At 30.6% G+C, this 27,798-nt stretch overlaps 1 protein-coding gene and 1 non-coding gene across 4 annotated transcripts in view; one reads left to right on the plus strand and one right to left on the minus strand.

The window, feature by feature from the left end:
- LOC107436945 (glutamate receptor 1) overlaps positions 1–27,798 on the plus strand; it is a 49,366-nt gene that overhangs the window by 8,738 nt on the left and 12,830 nt on the right. For all 3 annotated transcript variants that reach the window (XM_087157222.1, XM_087157220.1, XM_087157221.1), the window contains exons 4-12: positions 103–353; positions 7,239–7,400; positions 13,549–13,734; positions 15,863–15,982; positions 17,464–17,577; positions 19,370–19,582; positions 20,738–21,093; positions 25,430–25,598; positions 26,815–26,883. In XM_087157222.1, coding sequence (XP_087013348.1) covers positions 103–353; positions 7,239–7,400; positions 13,549–13,734; positions 15,863–15,982; positions 17,464–17,577; positions 19,370–19,582; positions 20,738–21,093; positions 25,430–25,598; positions 26,815–26,883 — 1,640 coding nt within the window. The remainder of the gene's footprint in view (positions 1–102; positions 354–7,238; positions 7,401–13,548; positions 13,735–15,862; positions 15,983–17,463; positions 17,578–19,369; positions 19,583–20,737; positions 21,094–25,429; positions 25,599–26,814; positions 26,884–27,798) is intronic.
- Positions 11,222–11,294, minus strand: TRNAR-ACG (transfer RNA arginine (anticodon ACG)). Its single transcript has one exon. It is a non-coding gene; the product is annotated as a tRNA-Arg (tRNA).

Raw genomic sequence — 27,798 nt, forward strand, 5'->3', positions numbered from 1 at the left:
TATTTAATTAAAAGTAACTAAAATAAAAATTTTCTTTTTTTATCTCAGTAGGAATTGACTTTTTAAAAAAAAATTATATTACTTGTTACAATATATTTGTAGGTCCAGAAAAACTTCAGATCATGTTTCGCGTCGCATACTCAGTATTAAAGCTACATTTGTTTGGATTCTTAAAAGCTTCATCTGATATAGACGTTGTGCAATACCTTACAAAGTTAGATACTTCATCCAAACAAAACATCATACCTGTCATACTTGACATGGACCCAGCACTGGCAACTGACATTCTTCTGAGATTTGTGCATGACCATGGAGTGCGGAAAGACAAATTTCATTTCCTTCTTGTCCAACCGGTAAGATTCTTTATCTATCAAATTTTTTTAAACACTCACATTTTCCTATTTCTTAGAAATCAATGACGTAGAATTTAGAAAACTCTATCGGAGTGAATGAACTTTGAAAAAACTTATAATTTTTTTTTTTTTAAAAATTTATGAAAAATCAAAAATTGAATATCAGAATAAATGGAGGCTCTGAAAACTTGTTTTTATAAAACTGCAAATTGTTTAAGAAGATCTTCATCACAAAGATGAGTAAAAAAAATAACATTCAAACTTTGTAGTATAAAATAAAACTAAAGCTAGATCGAGCAAGCGGTCATAATTTTAGTTTTTATAATTATGAGTGAATTCTGGCGAAGAAAATTAAAAATTTAAATCTTCAATTAATTGTAAAACTTCTACAAGCTTACACAAAAATACGTTTTTTATTTGCCAAAAAATCGATTTTTGATTTCTTTGCTGGTGACACCTTTATGCCATGGAGAAATTTTATATATATATATATATATATATATATTCGATTTTGCATTGGAATTGGCACGATACTGCTAGGGGGCAAAGTATAATCGACTTAAAATAGTGTTTTTGTTTACTAGTTTTTGTTGTTTAGTGTTTATTATTTTTAGAGGTGAATATTACTGAATTGGATTTTATAAATCACGTGTAGTTACGTTTATATACACATAAAGGCTTTAGGAAAATATTATATCTGTTAGCAAACAGATCAAATCGAGAATCGTATGCAGTGGTGTGCTAGATATCAAACATCAAAAAACATCAATATCGGTAAAAAACATCGGTGTTCAGGCCATGCATGTTGAAAATTTCTGCATCACCTGAATTATCAGCATTTCAGAACCATCTCCCCCTTCTAGGAAATTAACGGTTGTCATATTCATAATTATAAAGTTGTCCCAGTGTCCAGCTGTTTCACTTTTAAATTAAGTTAATTCATAATAAATCATGAATAATCTGCATACGTGAATAAGCAGATGCGTAGCGATTCGAAACGTTTATCTCGCAATGAGCCTTTCATTTCCACAACAACAGCTAAAGCGAGAGGTTTACTTCCGATATCTCTTTTCAGATGCTCCCTTTTCACTACAATTAGCAATATACAGGAAAGAACCGCATATGGAGATCAACGAAGCATTCAGCTGAAAACATGCACACACACTATACAATGTAACAAGTTCGATAATTCGACTAGCACCACCTGCTCAGCTAAAGCATTCGCAAATACAATAATTTTTGAACTATTTGCTTTCTGTATAATAAAAAAAGCTTTCTCTACGTATGCGTATATATATATATATATATATATATATATCTTTATATATATATTTCGTCTGTTCGTGTGTATGTCACTGAACTCCTCCTAACGGCTGGACTGATTTAAATGAAATTTTCTGTGTACCTTCAGAAGGATTCGAGAATGGTTTAGATTCACAATAGAACATTCTGCCACAAACCGTTCCAGCGGTATCAGCGAAAATCGAAATGGAATTTTCTGATTGGTTAAAAGTTAGCCATTGTTTTAAATTTTGCTGTACACGAATCAGTTTTCAAATATCTTGAAGATAACAACAGTGATATTTTCTATCTTATAGCTCTATTCTTTTAGAAAAGTAAATTACATATACTTTAATATTTAATCATAATTCGGTTCTTTATTTCAGGTGAGCACAAGCACGTAAAATCAACGAGAATAAGTTTCGTAATTATTGGTCGTATCACGGATTTAGTATTCGTGATCGCAACGCTCGAGTACGCCGTCTAGCGGGAGCCTGTAAATATCAGACATTAATTTATCACGTTTTCATTTAGTTCCATCAAAGTCATTGACAGAATCAGACGCCATTTTTTAGCAGCAAATAAGAAACAAAATTTCCCTAAGGAAATGGCCGAAGAACTTGAAAAAAATCTCCAGAATATTAGTAAATCTTTCAGGAACAGAACACGCCAAACATTTGAAGAAAAATTCCAAATAATTTTTAATTTCTATTATCAACAAACTTGCAACTGATGACTTCCGATTTCGGATACTGTTACAGATGTGTGTATTAAGGTAAAATGAATTTCTTCTGTCTTCAATTCATTACGAATTAAAGTGAAATCAACATTGCTTTCGTCATTCCAGTGAATAAATATGAATTCAGAACATACAGAATTGTAATAGTTATAGCATATTCTTCTTCGTTATAGAAGAGTATATATTTCTGTATCCATATAATTCGGAAAACAACAATAAAAAATTATCCAAGTTACTTGAAATAGTGCCATTTGTGCTGATTCTTAATTAATTTAAATCGTTTTCTTGGTAAGTATTTTTTAGTTTTGAAAGAATAAGTTCAACTAGAATTCAGCTATTCTGTTGTTAGCTACATATTCAAATTCATATCAATTATAAAATTTTGCTGTGTAGTATGTTATCTAAAAGTAATGAAGGGTAAACTATGTATCTATTATTTGAGAATAAAGTTTTCAAACAAGGAACTTATCATTTTGGAATTCTCCGGGAATTATAAATCAGGTAAGTGCAATGATTTTTACAATAAAAAATTTGCTTGTAAATATTTTTTTTTCATTTGATGATGGTTCTCTACAGAATGGTTTTATACGTCTGATTAAGAACTATAAGAATAATATAAAAAGAAACAATATGAAAGTTTTTATTTCAATGTAAAGAATTCTTAAAATCGTTTTTTTTATCCTAAGAATTCTTTATTTTCCGTTTTTTAGTTAATAATTTTTTGATAAAAATTGTTCAAAAAATACTTTTTTTGAAAAATTAAATGGTATAACATTATGTGTTTATGTATACTTCTTGTATATTCCAATGTTTGAAGTAATATGATTCAGAAAAGTATGGAAAAAAAATACGGAACTTGCGTATTAACGCCACCGCCGCTACAGATTTGGCGGTTTTTAATTGCCGCCAATCTACACTTGAAATTTTTGCGACAATTCATAAAATAAAACACTTTATTTAAAATAAAAATAGTCAATCGGATTTCGGTGGAAAATGAGCCGATATAGAGTTTAGCATAGATTCAAAACAATCCTATCGCCATATGAACTCTGATAAATAAGATTCCAAATGAAATAACATTACCAAAACGTACGTTTACCAAGATAAAGTTTCATGTTGTGGGAATTGGTACATTTTCGTTTTTTCGGTAAAATATTTCCCTCCTGAAAAAATAAAATTGCATCTTGTTTTGTTTTTGGCAAATCCAAAGACGAATTTTCGTAGCACTAAAAATGGCGACAAAAAAGAATTGTTTTTGTTTCGTCAGCATTCTTTATTTTACGTTTCTTAGTTTCTAAATAATGATTTTTATTGAAACTTGAAATTTTTTGATAAAAATTGTTGTCAAAAAACTTTGTTTACAAAATTAAATTTCATCAAATTATGAGGCTTATGTATACTTTTTTGTTCATTTTAATTTTTGAAGTAATATGATACTTAAAACTATAGAATGTAAAGTTTAAATGGGCCTTTCATGTTATATCATTAAATTTAGTAATACTATTTCTCGGGCATTAGGTTTTAACTCTTATAAGAATATACATATTTTTTTCTGTTAATGTGCAAATATTTTTCCGATGTGTTTTGGATATTCCTTCTCTAATAAAAAGAGATACCATTTTGTTTTCGGTTGTACAAGAAAGAATATCAAGCATTTTTCTTTTTTAAATTTAATAAGCCACATTAAAGAAGGAACGTTGCAATGCTACGTGCTACATTAACGACGTCTCCAGAGTAACTGAATGACGGTTCATATGGAAATCGCAGGTATGCGTCTCATACAACAACGCCCCCTATAGTTCGTTGCGATCGCGAAAACTGTTTAATAAAAATCAAGGCAAAAGCAAATTTTATTCATCTTGCACGCTTTTAATAATTATTTATATTTAGTATGCAATTTTAGCTCAATTCAGTATGTAATTTTTCATTGCTGACAGTTGTCATTTGAAAACTATTAGATTGTTTATTATTACAAAGTTTGCGAATTCACATTCATTTTAATTATTTCATTTAAAAAATAGGAGTAGACTATATTTGAGGGTGCCCCTTGATTCTCACCAAGTTGTGATAACGGTTGATCTCCAAGCTGGCCGATGTTGAATCCCAATCGTGATTCTGATTCGTTTAAATTTCAGCGTTATTTTTAAATGTTCAACGGTATATGTAATTTCAGAAGTCCGTTAGTTCTATGTTGGATACCGGCTGGTTAGGTTACTTTTGCTTCTGATCAATAGGATCGAAGGTATGTGTGCAGTCATAAAAAAAAGACTTTAGAAAAAAATGTCACCGCCATTCCGATACCACAGACGCCATTTTCAATTCGTATTTCGCCGAATTTATGTGGCGATGGAGGAACACAGATTCTATTCATGATAAATTTAGACAGTATCTAACTGCTATTAGAGAATTCTGTGCACCTAAAACTGAGGAAATTCAAGCTTAATGAATAAGTCAGATGTTTTTTTTTCCTTTTCTTTCTGTGCTTACTCCATTAATTATTATTTCGATTCAAAATGCATTTTATTGGGTTTATTAATTTTGCTTACATTGGGTTCATTGCAATTTTATAAAGTTTTGGCCGATGTCTTGCTGAAATTTTCCAATTTATTATTAAAATATCATTATGTTTTGGCAGCCATTCCTGTTACCGCGGTGTTCCGCGCAAACAGGAATGGTGATAAACATAAGTTACCAATTTCGTCAAGGGGCACCCACAAGATTGCCAGCCATTGATCCAGAATTATTTCAGATCATCATCCAAAATATGTTTCATGGTCGGTGTGCATCTCCATACATGTCTGTTTGAAAATGCACTAACGATATCCTGGAGAATTAACTGTTGAGACTATCACTGGTTTTTTCACCATTAAATAAACTTCTCTATTCAAATCATAATCACAAATCTCATTTACACACTTAAATACAAAATTTAAATTCAAACTGAAAGCGTTGCAACGCACGCAGGGTACAGCTAGTATATATATATATATATATATATATATATATATATATATATATATATATATATATATATATATATATATATATATATATATATATATATATATATACACATACATACAGAAAAAAGCATTTGCAGATACAGTAATTTTTGAATTATTTACTTCGTGTATTATAAGAAATGCTTTTTCCTCCTCACAAGCTCCGCTTAACAGTGTCCTTGTTTGTAAGGCACAAGCATTTCTAAATGAAAGATTTTATTCACTGTTAAAGATTAGAAATGATATCATTTACACGGATCTGTCAGAATCTGATATTTATTGTATTTTAGAACAGTCATTGAACAGCCGACCCAATTTTTTTGGTTAATTTATTGAGTTACCCAATTTATTGAGTTAATATTCAACCCCGTAGCCTTGTAATTTTGAATCCAATCCAGAAGACAAGAAGACACTCGAATCAAATATTGGGAGAAATTTGCCTTTGTGGCGGACTTTTTGTTAAACCTAACCCGCATTTGCGTTACATGGAGGGAAAAACTATGAAAACCTAACAGTGTTAGCCTGACGGCAAGGGGACTCTAATCCATAATCCGCCTACCACTGAGGATATTTTTACGTGTGCACTGTGGACGGTGCGAACCGGGTACGGAATTCATATCGACCAACCATCGCCGGGATTCGAACCCGGTTCATCCCATTGAAAGGCAAACGCTCTAACCCTTGAACCACCACGGCTCGAAAGAGCATGACACGGATTAGACAGCATCAGATATTTATTGGCAGAATCAAATATCTATTAAATGGATCGCTTCAACTCCAACCAATCACTATCGATCCATCGCCTACAAGCCGATTGGACCATGCGAGCATGCGTTGCATAGTCATACGTCAGGATCTGTATCACTTTTCACCACGTAGACTTTGATACAGACTGACACATGTACTGCTAATAACAAAATGCAAACAATTTATTGAGAGAGAACTTCCACATTGCATAAAGTTATTCTGTCATAAATTGTTTTCCTTTCAATATTGTTAAAATATCTTTTCAGTATTTGAAACTTCGTGACTTACTCTAGGTTCGCCTGAGATAACTCATTCTATGCTTCAACTTCAAATTACAGCAGGGAACCGATTATCCGGAACGATCGGGACCATCGCTATTCCGGATAACTGATTTTTCCGGTTTTCTGAATCGGTTCAAAAAGCCGTTTTTTTATTGTTAAACCAAACTATAAAAAAAAAAAAAATATTTGGAAATAATCTTAAAAAGAAGAAAAAACGATGAAGTAATACACTAATGATTATTTCCAAAATGATGGTAAGGTAAACATCTTTAAAAAAAGAAAGAAAAATACTAAAATCTTATGAGGAAGAAAACGTTTTTTTTTTTTAAAAATGGCGCGAAAATTTATCGAATTTTATTCCGGTTTTTTAGTTTTCCGGTTTTCTGATTTCCGGATAACGGATTCTGTACTGTACTTACGGTGATTAACGATAATTTCCAATGAAAAGTTTCTAACACGATATAGCGTCCTTTTAAGGTTATTTGGAGTTGAAGAACATAATTTTAAATAATATCTCAAAAATTGGCAGCCTCCTCTTCAGTGAAGTTTACCGTTTTTAAATGCATTACTTAAACACTCGAAACCAATCTCTGTACATGTATAACAAATGAGTAAAACTAAGGCTCCTTCTATTCTGTGATCTCTAGCTTGTTATTAATTATTAATTGTTTATTTTTTCATTCAAGATTAATACAATGTATACTGATTAGAAATAATTTAGGATACATGGAGTAATATTAATAATTAGTGACGTTTTGCGAACTTATTTTTACGGAACTGTAATTTGGTATAAATTACAGTTTCTATAAGACTAATTTTCTGCTTCTTTTTGTAGACACTGGAAGATTTCTGGATATCACATGAAGCAGAATTTCGAGTCTTGAATATCACTAGTTATCTCGCAGTCACCCCTAATTTTAAGAGATTCAATAGGATCAACGAAGAATGGAGGAGACTTTACAATTACGAAGGACCATTTCCCAATTCCAGCCTCAAAGCGAGTAGTCATTTTATTTTATTTTCATTAACTTTGAAGTTTTATTTTATCTTAGGCCTATTAATAAATTTTTAACTTTAGTAATTAAAATGTACGTGTATGCTACACAATATTTTATTCACTCAAGTCTGATTTGATTATGAATTTATTATACACAACTTATGACTTTTTTTTTCTTTCTATAAGAATCCAAAGTTGAAATAAAAGGTAACCAACCCTATTAATTTTCTAGAAGAATACGAGGAAATCCTGAAATAATTTTCATGAAAAAATGAGAAAATTATGCAATGTTGAACACCAACCACTACTAAACTTGACCAATTAGCTCTGGATACTTTTTAATCAAATGCCCTAACTAATAGAATAATCGTTTCTTTTTCTTTTTTTTCAATTTTTGTAATTTTTTTTAAAATTTTTTTTTTTTTTTAATTTTCTTCTCTTTTTTGTTTCTATTTGATATATTTTTTCTCTTTTTTCTATCTGTCTTGTCTTCCAGCCTTAACCATTGACCGATAAATTCCCTTTTAGGAGCACGGGCGCGAGGTTAAATGTTGGTGTGTGTGTGACTTTTTTCCTTCTAGTATCAATTTTAAAACGAGTAAAATATTTAGCTTACTAATTTCGATTTTCTTTTCTATTTCCTTGATATTATTTTACTATTTCTATTTTTCTATTTTCTATTTTTCTATTATTCATTTTAAAACTAGTGGATCATTGTTTTAATTACAAATTTAAATTTTCTCTTCTATTTTCTATACTTACTAGTATTTATTTCAAAACGAATGGAATAATGTTTAGATTACTAATATCGATTTTTTTTCCCCGTGACACACACTAGTATTCATCTTAAAACGAATGGAATATTGCTTTTATTACTAATATCGACTTTTTTTTTCCTTGATACACTCTAGTAATCATTTTAAAATGAGTGGAATATTGCTCTGATTACTAATATCGATTTTTTTTCCTCCCGTGATACACTCTACAGTATTCATCTCATTTTGATCTAGCGTGACTTATACGTCATGAAAATTACAAGAATTTTACGTGAATTCTTCTTACCTGGAACAGGACTGTTTTCACAGCGAACAAATGATTTTTATTCTTCTCAAATATCAAGTAGTAGCTAACATAAAAAAATATTCATTTAAGTAAAACAAATAACCACCTTTTTAATATGAGCTTTTTTTGAGCAACGGCATCAAAAAAAAGAAAATCAGGCTATAAATGAGTTATAAAGAGTGAAAAAATAGTTACATTACTAATGCCTATATTTTATTTCCCGTAATACATCCTAGTATTTAGTATCTATCTTAAAACGAGTGGAATATTGTTTAGATAAGTAATTTTGATAATATTTGAAGTTATATTTTTATAGTTTATATTTATTTATTTTTAAATAATTGTTTAACTAGCATAAGTATAATTTCGATAATTTGTATCTGGTCTGGTTGTGCCAAGAAAAAGGAAACGAAAGAATTATTTCAAAAACAAAATCTTTAATAAATAAATTATAATATAATTCATATGAACTGCTCATTTGTAAGAATTTTAATTTTATCCAATAAGAAAGTCATTATTTGTAATAGTTTATTATTTTTTTTCCTATGCGTAATGTTTCATTTATTTTCCTCGTAATTTCTTTTTTTCTCCTGTAAAATTTTTTTATGATTTCTTTATCACACAGGGAAAAAAATATTTATTTCTTTAGTAAAATTTTTCTACTGAAATATTAAATGGAACAATTAAAAAAATATATTAATCCAATGTTTAACATTTTTAAAAAGATAACATTCGAGAAAATATTAATTTAAAATATTGGGTCATAGTATTTGAGTCCTTAAAAGGTTAAAAATGCTTGCTGTTTTGAAAAATTACACGTAATTTCATAGTAGGTAAGAACAGTAGTAAAATGTTTAGCAGAGCGTGGTTTCGATCCACGGACCTCTGGGTTATGGGCCCAGCACGCTTCCACTGCGCCACTCTGCTGTTGAGAGAGTGGAACACTATACTTAACAAAACCTTTCTTAAACTAGACGAGTCAGTTAAGAATAAATTGTTTTAATATTTTATACTTAAAAAGAAGAAAACAATATAACCATGGAGAAAATATTCTTGTATCAGATATTTCACTTCCTGTTATTTTATTATTTTTTTAAATAATTCTATTTAATTTGAAATGATTTACTCTTAATTGTGGGTTAAGTTTCTTGATTATTATTTGATGGACCAAATCTATTTTTTTTTTCCTTACACCCTTAGAAAAGTAGATTTTTTTAAATATTTAATACAACAATTCTAAATAAATTAACAAATGAGTAAGTTAAAGTAACATACAAATAAGTCACTGCATTTAAAAAAACAAATTTCCGAGAAGAATTTTAAGCAAATCACCTCAATCAAAATTTATTTGTGGTATAAAAACATGTTTTTGAATTCATAAAAAAAATAATTTAGAATATATGCAGTTTAACAAAGTTTTATTTACATTTTACTTTCAAAAGTATTCTCTTAAAACGAGTTTTGTTAAAGACAAACGAAAAATATTTAGCAGAGCGTGGTTTCGATCCACGGACCTCTGGGTTATGGGCCCAGCACGCTTCCACTGCGCCACTCTGCTCTGCCATTGAAATTTGATTATTTTTACGCAATTTACGAATGTTTTAAACTGAGTTATATTCTTATATATGATAATTTTAAATAAAAAAAAATTACTTTGAGTTTAGATATTTTAACAATGGCAATTCTTTTATTTATTGATATAAACTTAGAAAAATTTGTTTTTAGTAATGATGATTGATCAGTAATAAATAATTTTAATTATCTGCATGTTCTTGATATTTTTTTTTTCTTTTTAATTAAAAGAAAAATTGAGTGAGATTTCAGAATATATCTCTAGATTTTATTTATTTATTTTTATTACTAAGCATTTTTCGAAATTAAATTAATACTTTTATTTATTTATTTTTGTACATAAAGATAAAATAATTTTGTTTCAAAATTTGCATATTTTTTATTTATTGATTTAAACTTAGAAAAATTTGTTTTTAGTAATGATGATTGATCAGTAATAAATAATTTTAATCTCTGCATGTTCTTGATAATTTTTTTTCCGTTTGATTAAAAAAAATTAAATGACATTTCACAATATATCTCTAGTTTTTGTTTATTTATTGTCATTAATAAGCATTTTTCGAAATTAAATTAATACTTTTATTTATTTATTATTACACATAAGGATAAAATAATTTGTTTTTAAAATTTGCAAGTTTTTTTTTTATTGATTTAAACTTAGAAAAATTTGTTTTTAGTAATGATGATTGATTGATCAGTAATAAATAATTTTAATTTCAGCATATTCTTGATAATTTTTTTTCCTTTCAATTAAAAAAAAATTGAGTGAGCCAGAATATATCTCTAGATTTTATTTATTTATTTTTGTTAATAAGCATTTTTCGAAATTAAATTAATACTTTTATTTATTTATTTTTATACATAAAGATAAAATTATTTTGTTTTAAAAAAAAAAAATTCTTGAAGTGTCGATAATATGTCCACGTAAAACAAAAATGGCACTAGTTTCTTTCTTATTTAAAAACACGAGTTGTTTTTGTTGCCTTCTAAAAAATAAATACTTTGTTTACCTAGTTTTCTTCTGAAAACGGTAAAGAAAATAATTCTATTAAAAAAAAAGATTATTTATTTAAGTTTTCTTTTGGTGAAAAAATATTAAAAATGATTGTCACCATTAGAACGTACGAATGAAAATCTATTACGAGCTTTATCTCTTTATCTTTAGTTCTCTAAAAAAAAATACTTAACGAGCCTGCCAGGATTCGAACCTGGAATCTCCTGATCCGTAGTCAGGCGCGTTATCCGTTGCGCCACAGGCCCTCGGTCGGTCGAAAGTCTAAGGGGTTTCAAAAAGCGTGAAATGAAAACTTAACGAAATGGTCTAACAAGGGAAACTAGGGAAGTGTGACTCGCCAATTTTGAAATAAACTAGTGGGATGTATGCCTTATGAGGAATAATTTTAGGGGGCAACATTCATTTCGGCCCATAGAAGGTCCTGTGAGAGATAAAAAATAATTCAATATATAGAAAAATCGGCATTTTATTACTTCAATGCAGACTATTAGTTATTGTAATTGTCTCATACTCCAATTAATTTTGTGGTACTTTTACGTACTATATAATGAATATTTATTGTCAAAATTGATTTCGAAAATTTTATATATCTGTAGTTTTTCAGAAAAACCTGTTAGGTTAATTTTTTAAAAAAAATTGACATCAAATTTTTTTAAATTTTTTTTCTTCAAAAAACTTTCCAAATTAATTGGAGTATGTAATTGCAAATCAATAAATTAATTAATAATTAGTTAACAATTAATTAATAATTAAATAGCACTTAATTAACAATTACTGATTAATTAACAATTAATTAATAATTAATTACCAATTAATTTATAATTAATTAACAATTAATTAATAATTAACTTTCTGATTAATTTAATTATTAGCAAATTAATTAATTACAAACTAATTGGAGTATGAGATAATTACAATAACTAATAGTCTGCATTGAAGTAATAAAATACCGATTTTTCTATATATTGAATTATTTTTTATCTCTCTCAGGACCTTCTGTGGGCCGAAACGAATGTTGCCCCCTAAAATTATTCCTCATAAGGCATACATCCCACTAGTTTATTTCAAAATTGGCGAGTCACACTTCCCTAGTTTCCCTTGTAAGTAAAAGGGATAATGTACGAGGACGAAGGAAAGGAGTGAGGCGGGAAGGAAAAAAAATAGGAAATTAACTTCTTTAAGATTTCTATGTCGGGTTTTGTCACTTTTCCCGCGTTTGGGATTGAAAGAACGCTTTAATGCTATATGCTAATTAAAAGAAATCAGATTAAAAGTTTATTATGAAAGTTATAAAATCAGACACATACATGCTAAAAATTCTATAAACATAATTTTTCGACTCATAACCGTTTTTCTTTTTTTTTTTAATCCTATAATTCATCTGCAATCCTCAAATTCTTGAGACATGTGAAACCTTCAGTCAGATAGTTGGTCTTTGTATAACACATTTCTTAAGTAATTGCACATTTTTTTCAGAAAAATAAATAAATAATAAGAATAATCAAGCTAATAAATAAAAATTGACATATTGTAATTAAGTAATACGCAGTTTTTTTCCCTCCAACTTTTGTACTTATTTATTATTTTACTTATTCTTTATAGTTTTTTTAATTCAAGATGAAAGGTTTATAAACAATCTCTTTAATTTGATGGAGACTTAGCATATGGGAATAAAAGAACAAATTCTAATGTATCAATTTTTTTTAGGAAAGTTTAAAAATCGTCTTTCTTGAGCAAAAGTTTGGATAATTCTTCAATAATTTAATCCCACTTATTTTTTTACGGCATAAATTCTTATAATTGCTTAAGAAATTTGTTTTATTCATATTATTTGTTCAATAATTCTTTCCAAATTAGCCATTCTTAATAAACATTTTTTTTAAAAATTTCTATCAGAAGTTAAGACATAAAACTAGACACATTAAGTGTCGCAAATTTTTATTGAAATGAAAAGAAAAATAGTTTTCATAATTTAACGAATGATTATCGAGGTCATTCGGAGCATTTATCTCTTGATTAAATAGCTATTTGAATGAATGTGATTTAATTATATTTGTGAGACTCATTTCTGTTACAGTTATCAAATTATTACTACCATGATGCTGCTTTGGTTATTGCAAGAGTAATGAAAAATTTGTCTTTTCTTGGTTCGTCATTAAGAGACAAGATAGTTTTCATAATTTAACGAATTATTATCAAGGTCAATAGGAGCATTTATTTGCTTGATTTATAAGCCATTTGTTAAAACGAATTTATTCAATAATATTTGTGATTTCCATTTATGTTATAGTTATCACATTATTACTACCATGATGCTGCTTTGGTTCTTGCAAGAGCAATTAAAATATTGTCTTTTCTTGGCTCTTCAGTAAGAGACAAGATAGTTTTCATAATTTGCCAAATGATTATCGAGGTCAATCGGAACATTTATCACTTGATTAAATAACCATTTGTATGATTGTGATTTAATAATATTTGTGATTCTCATTTCTGTTATAGTTGTCACATTATTACTACCATGATGCTGCTTTGGTTCTAGCAAAAGCAATGAAAAAATTGTCTTTTCGTGGTTCTTCAATAAGGTACCGCAATCCTTCTTTTGCAGTCAAATTCCCAGGTTGCTTTCAAACACCTCACATTGAACACAACTTTGGCTATCCTCAACACATTAATCTCTTAAAAAACGTAAGTTAAATTTATATTCATTTTTCCGAAATTACGTCTACATGCATTTATATTAGCTAACATTATGGGCATAATCTCGGGTATCCTAAACGTTACCGCTAATTCGAAATGCCAATTAAAGAAAAATCGAAACAGATAGAATGCGAAACAGGTGCGTTTTTCTTGGGCAACTAATTAATTTATTCCCCCCAATTTTCAAAATTACTTGCAAAGTAAATCAACAGATGGCATTGCTGAAGGAAAAACAATGTTATCAATATAGTCCAAATTTGCGGCAATATCCAGGGGCGGATCCAGAAATTTTTCCTGGGTAGGGTCATAGACTCAGATTCCCCCCTCCCCACAATAATTTTTTTTTTTTAAATTTTAGCGCATTTTTTTTTGAAAAAAAAATGGGGTTTTTAATGCTAGTCTTCTCATTTATTTTTTTCATAATGAACAATAGAACAATACATAAATAATTCAAGTATTCAACATCTTTAAATAATAAATGTAATGCGTTTTTTAGAAGCTTTGGCAAATCTGTCAATGATTTTTTCAACATCCAAATCAATTTCTCGATGAATGTTTAATAATGCAAGTCCATTTAATCGTTCTTGATTTTGAGTTGCTCTAAGGCTTAGAGCAACTCAGCTCTAAGGCTTAGAGAAACTTCACTTAGAGTCTAAGCCGAGTTTTGAGACATCGAAGAATTGAAAAGGAACGTTCTGCTGTTGCTGCACTAACTGGCAGAGTTATTAAAATTCTCAACAACATATTGATTGATGGGTACAAATCGATGTCACAGACACTAATAATCTTGGAAAGATCGTTGGGCACTTCAAGTCCTGCTTACAAGTCTTGAAACAGTGAAAAACATAATTAGATGGGGGAAAAAATTGACTTTTTTCGACCTACATAGGTGTATATGCCCCCTTAAATAATTTTTGAAATATTTTATTTCTTTTGTAAACAATTGAAAAAATTATTATTTTTATTAATTTTTTTTTTTCAATTTGGAGTGGGGGTCATGATCCCTATGACCCCCCCCCCCGCGCTGGATCCGCCACCTGCAATATCGTGGTACGGTCTGCGGACTAAATTAACAGACAACAGACACCCACGAAAATATTTCGTTCGAGATAGTCGTTCTTGAATCAGGTAATTTTATTTAAATTGAATCGCCTAATTTATATTTTAACCAGAAAATTTATATATTTTTTTTTTATTTTTCGCTCATATACTTATTTATTTTAGTCAATGACTCCCATCTGTTGACGTACATTGTAATTAATTTTGAAACTAAAGAGTGGAAAAACTGGTTTCCTTAGCAGAACACTCTAAACCAAACATTTTATCTCCTACCGTTTATCTGGAAGAGGAACACCCTGTGCTTCGCATAATTTGTATATTAGTACACATTTCAACAGTATTATTTAACAACGCGTACCAGATTTTATGAAGAAATATTTAAAAATATTTCATTGTATTTATTAATTTATGAAAAAAACATTTAAAAAATCTTCAAACTTTTTAAAATGATCTAAAAAAAGTCCTATATAAAAGGCATTTTTAATTATATTATTTTATCTTAAGGGTGGTGCTATCACAGGATGCTGAAATTTGGAGATGTTATTCTTTACAACACTCATATCAAAAACTTTAATTAGTTACAGTTTGAGAAATCAATAGCTTTTGAAATATTAAATAATAATGGCCATTTGTAAGCTGCATTTTTTACTTGATTTCTTTTATGTCGAATTCAATTTTGTGTCGAATAAAAGGTTGATTTTTAAAGGCCGAGTGTTTTATTTCCCTCATATAGATGAAATGAACTTAGTTTAACAATTTTTCTTAGTTAGCCTAGTTTAAGTCAAATGCACCTTCCCAACTTTTTTATTAATCAAGCAAAATAAAACAAAATAATGAAGACTAAGTTTTTTTTATAGTAGACTAAGAGGATCCGCCGAACAAATACGTTTTTCTGAAAATCAAATCAAATCATTAGTTTAAAATTTTTATTCGTTTAAAATAGCGGGCTCGAGCTTGGAAAGGAAAGTTTTTGTTAGAAAGAAATTAACTACATTCGTTACTAATTCTGTAAACATTCAAATTTCTTAGATTCATCTGTTTTCTTTCCTTTTTCCAGGTTGTTGTTGAAAGAGGCTTAACGGGACACATCGAATACGACAGATGGAATGAAACGCAGAGCAAAAGAAAGGATTTTAAATTAACTATTATTCAATCCACTCCTGCTGGTTACCAAGAAGTAAGTTCCCCCCCCCCCCCAAAAAAAAAAAAAAAAAACTTTAACAGCTTCATGGCAATTAAAAATTTTCGAGTTTTTTGATATTGAATTATTCCTAACAATAATCACGTAGATCAGAAAGTTTTTTAGAGCTGAATTCAATCATAGTATTACTGTTAGTGAATGATTAATGGGCATTTCACAAAAACTGAGAAAATAACGTTACAGTTAATTTTTAATTCTACGGATACTTATTTTATATGCATTAAATATTTGCTAATATGAATTACCGTTCTAAATGATGAAAAGATAATCAGCTCTAAAATATTTTTTTTATTTTAAGACACCAAATTTTCTCAAATACATGGAACAAACTATTTTAACGTGATTTAGAGTATTTGCTTTGTGATATGCACAGTTAACAGCATAAATATCCAATACTGATTCTTTTAGTCAGAAATTTTTTTTTAAAATATGTTTATCAAAAGCTTTTACAACATTTTACATAAATTCCTATCACTCGGTAGAATTATACTTTTACTTAAAAAAATTTTACAGTGATAAAAATTGAAACATAATTATTGTCAGAGCTAAAAATTTAGAGTTATTCTCCTGCGGTTCGAGAACTACCCTAACACGATTGGAAATAAGAACAATTTCGCACTTCTTTTCACCTCTTTCAACACAGCGCAAGCGTGAGAAGTCGCTTGCCAGACTGAGCTTGCGCAGTAAACACAAAGAAGAAAGAGAGACCTCTGTTTCCTCTGGCTTTTCAATCTTAATAATTAAACAATTATATAAAGTTGTTAAAAAAAGTTCTGCAACTCTTCAACAAATTTCAACTTTTATGAATTTTCATTTTGCGTTATTGTTTTTTTCGTGTGTTTATTTTAGACTCTCATCAATAAGCTCTAAATGACTTAGGATAAAACTGAACTTCTGGTTTTTATTCGTTACTGCTATAAACGAGATCTTTCAGCAAGAGATGCTGCAGAACTTTTTTTTAACTACCTAATATAACATAAACATATACAACTTTTAAATTACTTTAAGTTTCTTTTTTCTACCATTTTTAAAATAATTAAAATTTTCCTCTTCTTAAAACATTTTTAATTAACAAAATGTTATAATTAGCAAAATGCTTCATCATATAAAGTGAGTCCCTGTCTGAGTATTTTTCATTTTTGTGAAGATTTCGCTTTTATATCAGGTCATTATGAATATGCTTTTTATACTGGAATTATGAGTTTTTGAAATTGAATTTGTTAACATTATCTCATATAAGTTATGCTACACAGTTATGGTTTAATAGCATCAAAATCAATTTACAGTCATTATAACTCTGTTTTGGAATCAAAGTAACAGGACGTGTCCTTAAATATTAATTTCATTCCGTGACTTCGTTTAATCTTCACAAATTTAACAATTACACATATGTTATAGGAATTAATTTACACAATTTATGTATAGATACATTATGCTAACTATTGAATTTGTTCTAGTTCGGAACTTGGTCCGTCTTAGATCACGGACTGAGATTTTCCGAGAGACCAGTCAATGATCAACCAGGAGCTTTGCCTTTAACAGATAACAAATTACTAGTAGCATCCAAATTAGTGAGTATTGTTTTTTTAATTGAAGTTGATTTGTAAAAGAATTTCTATAAACTCTCATAAAAATATCTAATGCTATCTTAGTCCAATCATAATGATATTGGCAAAAATCCGCTGCTCTAAAAATTTTTAAAATTATTTTGGGTTTATGTTTCTTTTTGTTGATAAAAATTTTTAAAAAAATAATAATAATAAACTATAATATTACCATCTGTGGCTCTTTAATAAAGCAATTCCGGGTGGATCCTAGAATAGCCCACACCGAGGCGATTTTTTAAAATCTCGCCAAGCGACTTCTTGAAATCTCGCCAAGCGACTTTTTGAAATCTCGCTAAACTAGGTTTCACTGAGGCTGATTGGTATATGCTTTGTATGTAATAGAAATATCAGAGTAAAGGTAAGTTACTTTTTATTTTAGTTTATTGAGAATATTTTAATAAATTTGTAATAATTTAAATTGTTTTTTAATAATAAAAAAACAAAGTTGATTCAAGTAATAATTGCCAACTTGGCGAAATTTCAAAAAATCGCCAAGGGTTGGCTATTCTAGGATTTTGCCAACAATTCCTCAAATTTATTCGAAACAAATCAACCCCTATGACGAATTATTATAATTATATAACAAATTAATATAATAATATATTTAAATAGATGAATACGACTGAGGGCCTAATTAACAAATAAATTCGAATCAATGCAGCTAATTCAAGTGCCCAACTCTGATTTGATTATTACCAAAGGAATTTGTATTTTAAAAAAATCAATTAACTAGGGCTATTCGAAGCAATTGGTAAATTAACTCAATGCGAAGAATTATTATTGAACCAGTGATTAGAATTATACTAGGATATTTATTTGATTTGAATCAATTGATTGAACTCAACAGATTCAAATCAATGATTCCAATAAACACATTTCCGCCAGATAATAATCTGTTAAAAACTTGATAGTGGAATCAATGAATCAGAGAATAAAAGCCTAAATTGATTGTCTTAAGTAAACATTATGTTTCTTTTTATAGAAAAAGTAATAAGCCTCAAGTTTTGTTGAAAAAATAAAATTATAAGCTAAATAAAAGTTGACGTTTTGCTAAATTAAAACTCATTAGTATTTGAGTGGCTAGTTTTCTATAACATTTGGTATATAATATTCTATATAATATTCTATGTAATAATTATCTGTCGTGAAATCAAATGGAAAAGCCTGCCTGAAAAAACTTTTATTTCATTTGAAGAAAAAAAAATCGAAAAATGTTCAAAGTCTAAATTTATCATGATTGAAATAAAAAAATACTTACTAAAGCATTTGTAGTATACAAATTAATTATTTAAGAAAATTAAAAACTAAATTATTTAGAACTTAATGATGAACTTAGTAATGACGAGGAGGATTTGCCAAAAAACTGCCATCTAGAGGATCTTTTTAGAACCGTTTCCCCAAAAAGAGACACCGCGAGTATTCAGTTTCAGATCTTTTTATATTTCTTCTGTAATTAACTGTAAATTGCGTTAATGCAACTTTCCACTACTGAAGAAATTTTTTAGAAAAAATATCCGAATGCATTTTTAGGCATTATTTTGAAAGCATGGGCTATTTTCATTGTTGTTGTTGGTGTATCCCTGTTAAGGTAGAGGGGTGCGATTGTTCTTGTTTTCCAGTGGCGCCATCTGTGGTCAAGAATTCGACTTCTGCCGCACCTATACGTCACGCCCGTGCTATTTTCACTAAACTATGTATTTGAATTTTTATTCTTGATCTTTTTCTGGTGTAATTTTAATACATTTATTTTTCTCAGAATGCTCCTTATTTGATGCTAAAAAGAGGAGACAACGCTAGCCAGCTACAAGGAAATGATAAATATGAAGGCTTCTGCAAAGATCTAATGGACAGTATATGCGAATCATTGCACATAGAATGTGAAATAAAACTGGTGGAAGACAATACTCACGGCAGATTCGACCAAATGAAGGGTAGATGGACTGGAATCGTTGGCGAAATTATTCAAGGAGTAAGTTTTTTTATTTATTTATTACTTCAGCTTTCGTTAAAGTTGCGAAAATTTAAATTTTATATCTCATTAGTTCCATTTCTGAAGGGCCGAGGTTTGATCCCTCGTGGTGGATTGAAGCCCATCAACTTCTGATAGATGAATAACTGGGTGTCTGTAAAGTAAAGATGCCCGGTGCACAATGCTGACCATGACGCCATTGGTTTAGAAATTGTGGAACAAAAAATATTTATTGAATATATGAATATATATATATAGAGAGAGAAGCCTATAGGCTTCTATCAATTAAGACATAGATCAATTAAGACTTCTGATTTTTACACAAATTCCACTAAATTATATTTCTTGCTGGTTATAGGTTTCAAGGCTTCACTTAACCTTAACGTCTTTAAAAATCACCCCTGAGAAGTTTTTTTTAATTTACTTGTTTTCGAGGAATATCTTTTTGATGATATTTTGAAAACTGATTTTCCAATTCAATGTAACTTTGAGATGGTTTAGGTTTAAATTCTGTATTCTGTTTGTAATTCGCAGAAGTATTATTTAAATTGTGTATTTAATCAATTAACTTAATTAAAATCAATTGACCCGTAAGAGTTTAAAAAAATTTCAAATAATTTTGAATAATAGATAAAAAATTTCGACTCGTGTAAAAAATTAATGATTGGTCGAGCTATAAATTTTTCCCCCAACAGAATTTATCCACGTGGTCTATCAAAATATACCTATATACATCGTTCATCTTTTTGTAAATTTATTATTTTGTAATCATTTTGTAAAAGGAGCGATGGGAAATTTTTCACGTTAAACAGGAAAAACGCATCGGTTTTTACACTTCAACTTTTAAGTCTTTAAGCAATAAAATATTACAAAAGTCTTTAAGCAATAAAATTATAGCTATGCTTCAAATAAAAGACGCTTAAACTGTGGCCTTTTTTTTTCTTTTTTTTTTAATTTTCCTAGACAAAAGAGCTTCGAAAATCCATGTTACTCTAACGGCTACGAGCTACGAAAAAATTCAAAGGATTCTAAAATGCTAAACTTAACTTTCTTGAATGTATCAATTAGCTTGTTTAACTAACAAAAAAACTGCTATATTTTTTTTATCGATATAAGATTGAGTAAAAATTCTGTAATATTGATATTTATTTCCAGAAAGCGGATGTGGCTATTGCGGACTTAATCATAAGGCCAGAACGTCAGAGAGTGGTTGATTTCACCGATCCTTTCGAATTGGTGACTTTCAGCCTCCTTATGAAAGATCCAGACACCATCGATTCTTCACATTCCAGTTTTTTCCTATTTTCGGCATTTACACCAGATACCTGGATCTGCAGTTTAATAGCTTTCGCCATCTTCTGTGCTCTTTTTCACTGCATAACTATATATACTGGTGCTCCCGACAGCATTGAATCTGCCTCTGGTATTTGGGGGAGAAAAAACAGTATTGTCGCGAATGTATGGTTTGCAATTGGCAGCTCATTGATGCAAGGAACAGGAATATATCCGAGGTATGACAAAAATTGTAATTACATTCATTGTTTTTATTTATGATTGCTTTGTTATTTTAAGTACATCACACCAGAATATTGAGTTTGAGAGAAACGGTATCTTCATTAATTATGCTTACAAAATTTCTACAAAGGTCTGCCTAAGAATGAAAATAATCACTTGTGGTGTAACTACCACTATAAATATTAAATACCAATTCCGTAGTACACTGGTGTGTACAACTTAAGCAACAAGTAGTTTTTCGGCCACAGCTCCCCAACAAAGTATAAGATAGCCATGAAATTGCAGTATAATATGCACGTAATTCAGTAGAAAGATTATTTGTATGCAAATTTTAGAAATAAAACGTCGTAGGTGATGTAAGTGTGCGTAAACCTTGTGGGTCGGCGCGAAGGTCAAAGCTGTGATAAAAGGATGAAGAGCACCGTAGTTAAAGACATTCGCTGCAAGTGCAAGTGATTTGTTTTGTGAAACATGTCTTCAAGAAATCATTTAGACGACTTTACTCGAGGAAGAATGATTGGGAAGCTTGAGGAGGGGAATAGTGTGACCAGTGTCACCGAAGAGTTCGGGATCAACAAAAGTGTTGTTTCTCGTGCTTGGAATGCCTTTAAAACTACTGGTACAGCTGTTCGGAAGGTTTGCGGTGGCCGTCCAAGGAAAACAACACCAAGAGATGACCGTTACATTGTCCTCCAGTCAGCGAGCGCCATATCTCAGCAACTGTGCACAGCCACATGACGACAAGTATCAAGATTTACAGTGGCCAGACGCCTCCACAAAGGTGGCTTATTTGCTAGACGTCCTGAACGCTGCATACCTTTAAAAGTTAATCATCGTCGGCACCGTTTAGAGTGGTGCAGAGAACACGAAACCTGGACACCTCATCAATGGAGTCGCGTCCTCTTCACAGATGAGAGTCGTTTTAGTGCTGCAAGCTATTCTCAACGTCAATTGATCTGGAGAGAGGCTGGAGCTCGATTTCATCCCAATAACATCGCGGAAAGAGATCGTTACGGTGGTCCTGGAGTTGTCGTCTGGGGTGGCATTATGTTGAACGGGCAGACTGAGCTTCAGATCTTCGACCGAGGTTCTGTAACTGGAGACCGCTACTGCAGTGAGGTAATCCTACCCCATGTGCGACTGTTCCGAGGGGCCATTGGACCGGACTTAATTTTTATGGATGACAATGCCCGACCACACCGTACTGCTAATGTTCAAGAGCTACTGGAAAGTGAAGATATCACACGAATGGATTGGCCAGCTTACTTTCCAGATCTAAATCCCATAGAGCATGTGTGGGATGCATTAGGGAGACGTCTTGCAACACGACAGTATCCTCCTGGTAACACCCATCAGCTGAAAGATGCGTTAAAGGAGGAATGGAGACGTTTACCCCAAGAACTCCTGGACAATCTGGTGCTTAGCATGGAGAGACGATGCCAAGCAACAATTACAGTAAGGGGAGGGCATATCCCAGGGCTCGAAAAACCACCCGTCCGCCCGTCCTCGGCGGTCAAAAATTTCCCGCGGACAACGAATTTCTCGAATCAGACGTCCGCGCGGACGGCCATTTTCCCGTTAATGTTCGTGATACACTTTCAATTTTTGTTCTCTTACAAGAGTCTAGCGCCTCACTTCTAAAATGGCCCTCTAATCTAGAAATCCCGTACAGCAACATACTGCGCATGGTGGATTGATGTTTTTTCCGTCAGGGAGTACTGCAGCAGTTGAAAGGGACTTTTCAGCAATGAACTTACGAAAAAACACATTACGCAAGCGTTAAACGCAATTATGAACATCCACCTAAATGAAAAACCCTTTTCAGATTTCTGTGCAGAAACCTCTGTAAATCATAGGCTTGATTGTGGAACTGGCAAACGTCATATTTGATTCATTTAAAAAACGCAGTACCCTCGGATAAATTGACATTCCAGATAACTTGACCTTAGTCATTTAAATTATTTCATAAAAGAAATAAGTTATTTCATAAAAGAAATACTAGGTTTTACTATTAGTAACCTAGTATTTCTCTTATTACTGTATAATGTAATCATAGTAGCTACTAATTCATTGTGTAATTTATATAATTGTTTGTAATAAACAAGAGAGAATTATATTTCTATTTATTTAAAGGCGACGGGTTAGTTTCAAAGGAGGACGGGTACATTGTTGGACAAGCCGTCCTCGGGGACGGGTAAAATTTCTGAGTTTTTTCGAGCCCTGGCATATCCCATACTAGGGAACATCTGCCAGTTGTACTTACGCTTTTTCAGGCAATCATGTGTGACGGCACTATATGTCAAATAAAGCCTTTTTTTGTTCCATACCCTACTTTAAGCTTTATATTCATTTCTGCGCCATTATTCTTTTACCACCGTTTAAGTACAAAATAATGTACATCATATTCAAATTTCATGTCAATCGGATGATTTCTTGTAGAGTTATGACAAAAAACGCACTTGTTGCTTAAGTTTTGCACACCAGTGTATATACGACATGTTAACTTGATTCTTGAAAGAGGTAGCTTTTGATAGATGAAGGTTGACATAGTTTAAAATTAAATTCCCTACAATGATTTTTTTTCTTTGAGCAGTATATTTTTAAGCAAATCAACTGTTAAATGTGGACTATCCATCAACGTTGGCAAGTTCATATCACGTCCACAGATCATTGTAGGGAATTTAATTTTAGACTACGTCAACCTTCATGTATCAAAAGGTACCTCAAGGTAGAATCAAGTTAATTTGTTTTATATACTACGGAATTGGTATTTAATATTTATAGTGGTAGTTGCACCACACACTCACCATACGGCGAGTCAACGAAAAAAAAGTGGCGACTTAAATTAAATAAGCAACCGGCCACTTTTTCTCATTCCTTTTTTTTTTTTTTTGAAAAATCGTTTTATGATAGAAGTAAATTAATCTAGAAAGAGACTGGAAAACAGAATTTTCATAGAAATGTGCGACGTTTCCATTCAAAATTTTGATCTTTCATAATCCATCAGTTTGTGGTGAAAAGATTCATGCGAAAGGAGATTTCTTTAACAGTTCACGTATTTCAAAGTTGTAACGTATACATTAAATATATTTTGCCTCCCCAAATATTTTTAAATAAAGTTCTTAGTTTAACTAAATTTTGTCACATATTTATGTAAATTTCTTGCTGCATTAACCTTTTATAGCCATAGATTATTTCTAATACGAATTTTTTTTAAATACAATTTAATGAAAGCAAAAAAACCAAGCTTGCAAAAAGTAGCTACTAAATGAAAAGGACAAATTGATAGGTTTGAGGAAAAAATGGCTACTAATTTATTAGAATTTACCGGGCACTAACTACTAGCTGAAAATTTAAATTTTCAGGTCTATGTCTGCATGTAGCATTTATGTCTTCTTCAAATTCATCAGGAAAAAAAATATCATAAAAAATGAACTTTTTCTTTTTGAGAGACCTACTTACATTGAAAATATTTATGTGTTCTTATTTATACAGATCCATTTAGTAAGTTAACAGATGAACATTATTGGGGGTATCTCTTAAGAACTGCCTTTATTATATATACTTATAGAATCTTAATGTAATATGTTTATGCATTTTGGCTTGCAAATTAACGAAATAAACGAAGTAAATAACGAAAACGCAAATAAACGAAAATGCGATCGAAATCTGTTGAATACCAAGTAAGGAAGTCATTTCATTTAATCATTTTCAACGTTTATAGTAGTTCTTTTGAGTTTTTATCTCGAAGTAATGAACCATAATTTGGCTTCCATTTATGTATAGGCCATTACCAATTCATAACTACACTAGACATGCCACAAGGACTGCAAATTTAACTGTCAGACATAAAATCTAATTTAAGATTATTAATGGTAAAACGGTGAAAAATCCTCTAATGAAATATTTTAAATGTAGTCTTTGATAGGTTACAACGTTCCCTATTACATTAATAAATTTTATAGATAAAGTCGGGATTTCGCCGAAAGAAAGTTAATTATTGGTTATTTAGGGTTCCATGACCAAAAACAAAAATTGGGTACCGCTGCTTTGAAATATATCTTTTAGTTCCCAAAATTTAACTGCTCGACCAGTTTAGGATCAAGTGTCAAAGCCCGTTCCTGTTGAATAACATTATCGAACAAAACTATTCAGTTTGTAATAAAATTTATTTATTTATACTTATGCTACGATCAAAATGCTGAACTGTAGGGTTTTTTTTATCATTATTTCATTTGAAATCTTAATGTGCATACTGGGCCACAGTTAAGAACACTATTTATAATATGCTTCAGCACATTTTTTTCAAGTCAAATTCCTTTCTGATTTCAGATCCATTTCTTCGCGTATACTGACTGGAGGTTGGTGGATTTTTACATCAATCATGACATGTTTGTTTATTGCTTCAGTAACATTTCAACTGCAGCTTAAAGGATTATCAGAGGAGAGCAGTCTATCTCTGGCACAAATAAAATCTCTTTCCATGGAATCAATTATAGCGGTATTGTTTGTTTATTTCAATATTTATTACAGCCATTTTTATTTTAACTGATCAACCACATCAATACCTTCATAAAGTTATAAAACGAGATTCAACATTCACTGACAGAAGAAAATATACTCACTTAATATAAATTAAGCATGATTTAAACATCGCTAATTTTATACTCCTTGATTTGACATCTAAATTGAGCGATCATTCTATATAGAATGATCGAATATTAATATTAATGAAGAAACTTTTATTAGTTAAATATATAGGGAGATATATAGAACTAAACCAGAAACGTGAAAGTTTTCTGTTATGAAAATAATAAAAATAGAATAATTTGAAACCCAGTTTTTGATGTTTAGTTATACTTCAATTACTTATTGTATTAGTATCTACTATTGCTGAGATTAAAGGTAAGGGCATTTTTACCACTGGTTGACATATTAGCCCTACAGTCACATTTTTATCCAAGGCCCTCCCAAGTGGTCCTAAATATGCTCATTCGATGACAAACCTTGGGTATCAAGCAGCCCAAGGCAGGGTGGTAATGTGGCAAAGGCATTTCTGTGAACTCTTGCTCTGTGTGGCCAAGCATTATCTAGTTGAAAAAAGGCTTCAAGGAGCCCTGCCATGACTTATACTTACTTATATAAAGTTTCGTTTCATTCTGACAACTATTTCTAGGTGAGCAGCGATGGTTCAGGGGATAGAGCGTTCGTTTTCCAATGAGGTGAACCGGGTTCGAATCCCAGCAATGACTGGTCGATACGAATTCCGCATCCGGCTTGCACCGACCTCAGTGCTGGCGTGAAATATCCTCAGTGGTAGACGAATCATGGGTTAGAGTCCCTTTGCCATCAGGCTAACCGTGGGAGGTTCTCTTGGTCTTCCTCTCTATGTAACGCAAATGTGGGTTAGTTCCATCAAAAAAGTTCTCCACGAAGGCAAATTTCTTCCACTACTTGATACAAGAGTTCCCTTGCCTTCTGGATTGGGTTCAAAATTACCAGGCTACGGAGTTGAACATTAGTAGTCGTAAACCCGTAAATTTGAGTCGGCTGTTTAACGATGGTTATGAAATAAAATAAAACTATTTCTATGTGAGCTAATTTTTATGGCAATGAGTGTATTTTGGATTTTAAAAAAATTATGATACATTTTAAGCTTTTTTTCTTCTTTTTTTTTAACTTTTAAAATTCTTTTTTTTTTTTCAAATTTTACTTAGGAATCCCTTGAAAATAGCTGGCCTCAAGTTGGAATAGTTAAACCTAGTGGAATTTCACAACTTATTAAAGTAAGTTTTTAAACTCATTACCACTGCTACTTATATGAAAAAATCCGAATCTTTTATTTGTTAAAAACATTCACAAATCACTTCTTTTTGAAATTAATATATTTTTTAACATCTAATTCACCATAATAACCTTTTTGGTCAAATTGAAAAAATATCCCAATACGCCCAAATTCTGAAAATGTGAACATGTAGGAGGTAAAAATTAAAACCCCTTTCACTTTTGTAATATGAGATTATACTTATTTTCAAATTATTTTTGACTGTTGGATATTGAACCTCGAGAGATTTTTGGAAGCAATATTCGTTATTGGATTGCAGTATATGGAATATCAGCAACATGGTCAAAGGTAAAATCGTCTACGTTATCACGATCGTCGATAAAGATTATACCCCTTGTTGAACAATCTTCTTCAGCAACTCAAGAAGAGTAAGATAATAGTATTCTTAAACAAGCAAAAGAAATCGAAGGATTCGAAATTCTTGATGAAGAAAATTTAGAAGATTGGTTTCAAAATGATGCATGTGAGCCTGGCTTCCAGTATTTGACAGATGAAGACATCGTTATGTTGTTAAATCAAATAATGATGATAGTAACAGATGCAGAAGATGTAGTAAATGAAGGAAATACAATTTCTCATTCTGCTGCTCTGTGGAAACTTTATTAGATTATATGGGAGTATTTGATTACGGTGACATTAATGCGGTTCGTAAAATGTGTGACAATATATGGAGCATTACACATTGTTTTGAAAGGAAAATTCCTAGTTTGATGTTATACAGCATGCAAATGTCAGTAATTTTTATATTTTTTGTATTGATATTGATTTTTTCTTTAATAAAAGGAGTTTTCGGTTTATCCGTGTTTTTCGATTGTCCGTGCGACCTGTCCCTACGATTAACCCGGATAATCGGGAG

The sequence above is a fragment of the Parasteatoda tepidariorum genome, chromosome 2, assembly GCF_982258835.1.
Source record: "Parasteatoda tepidariorum strain Cologne lab strain chromosome 2, Ptep-v5.0, whole genome shotgun sequence".
NCBI lineage: Eukaryota > Metazoa > Arthropoda > Arachnida > Araneae > Theridiidae > Parasteatoda > Parasteatoda tepidariorum.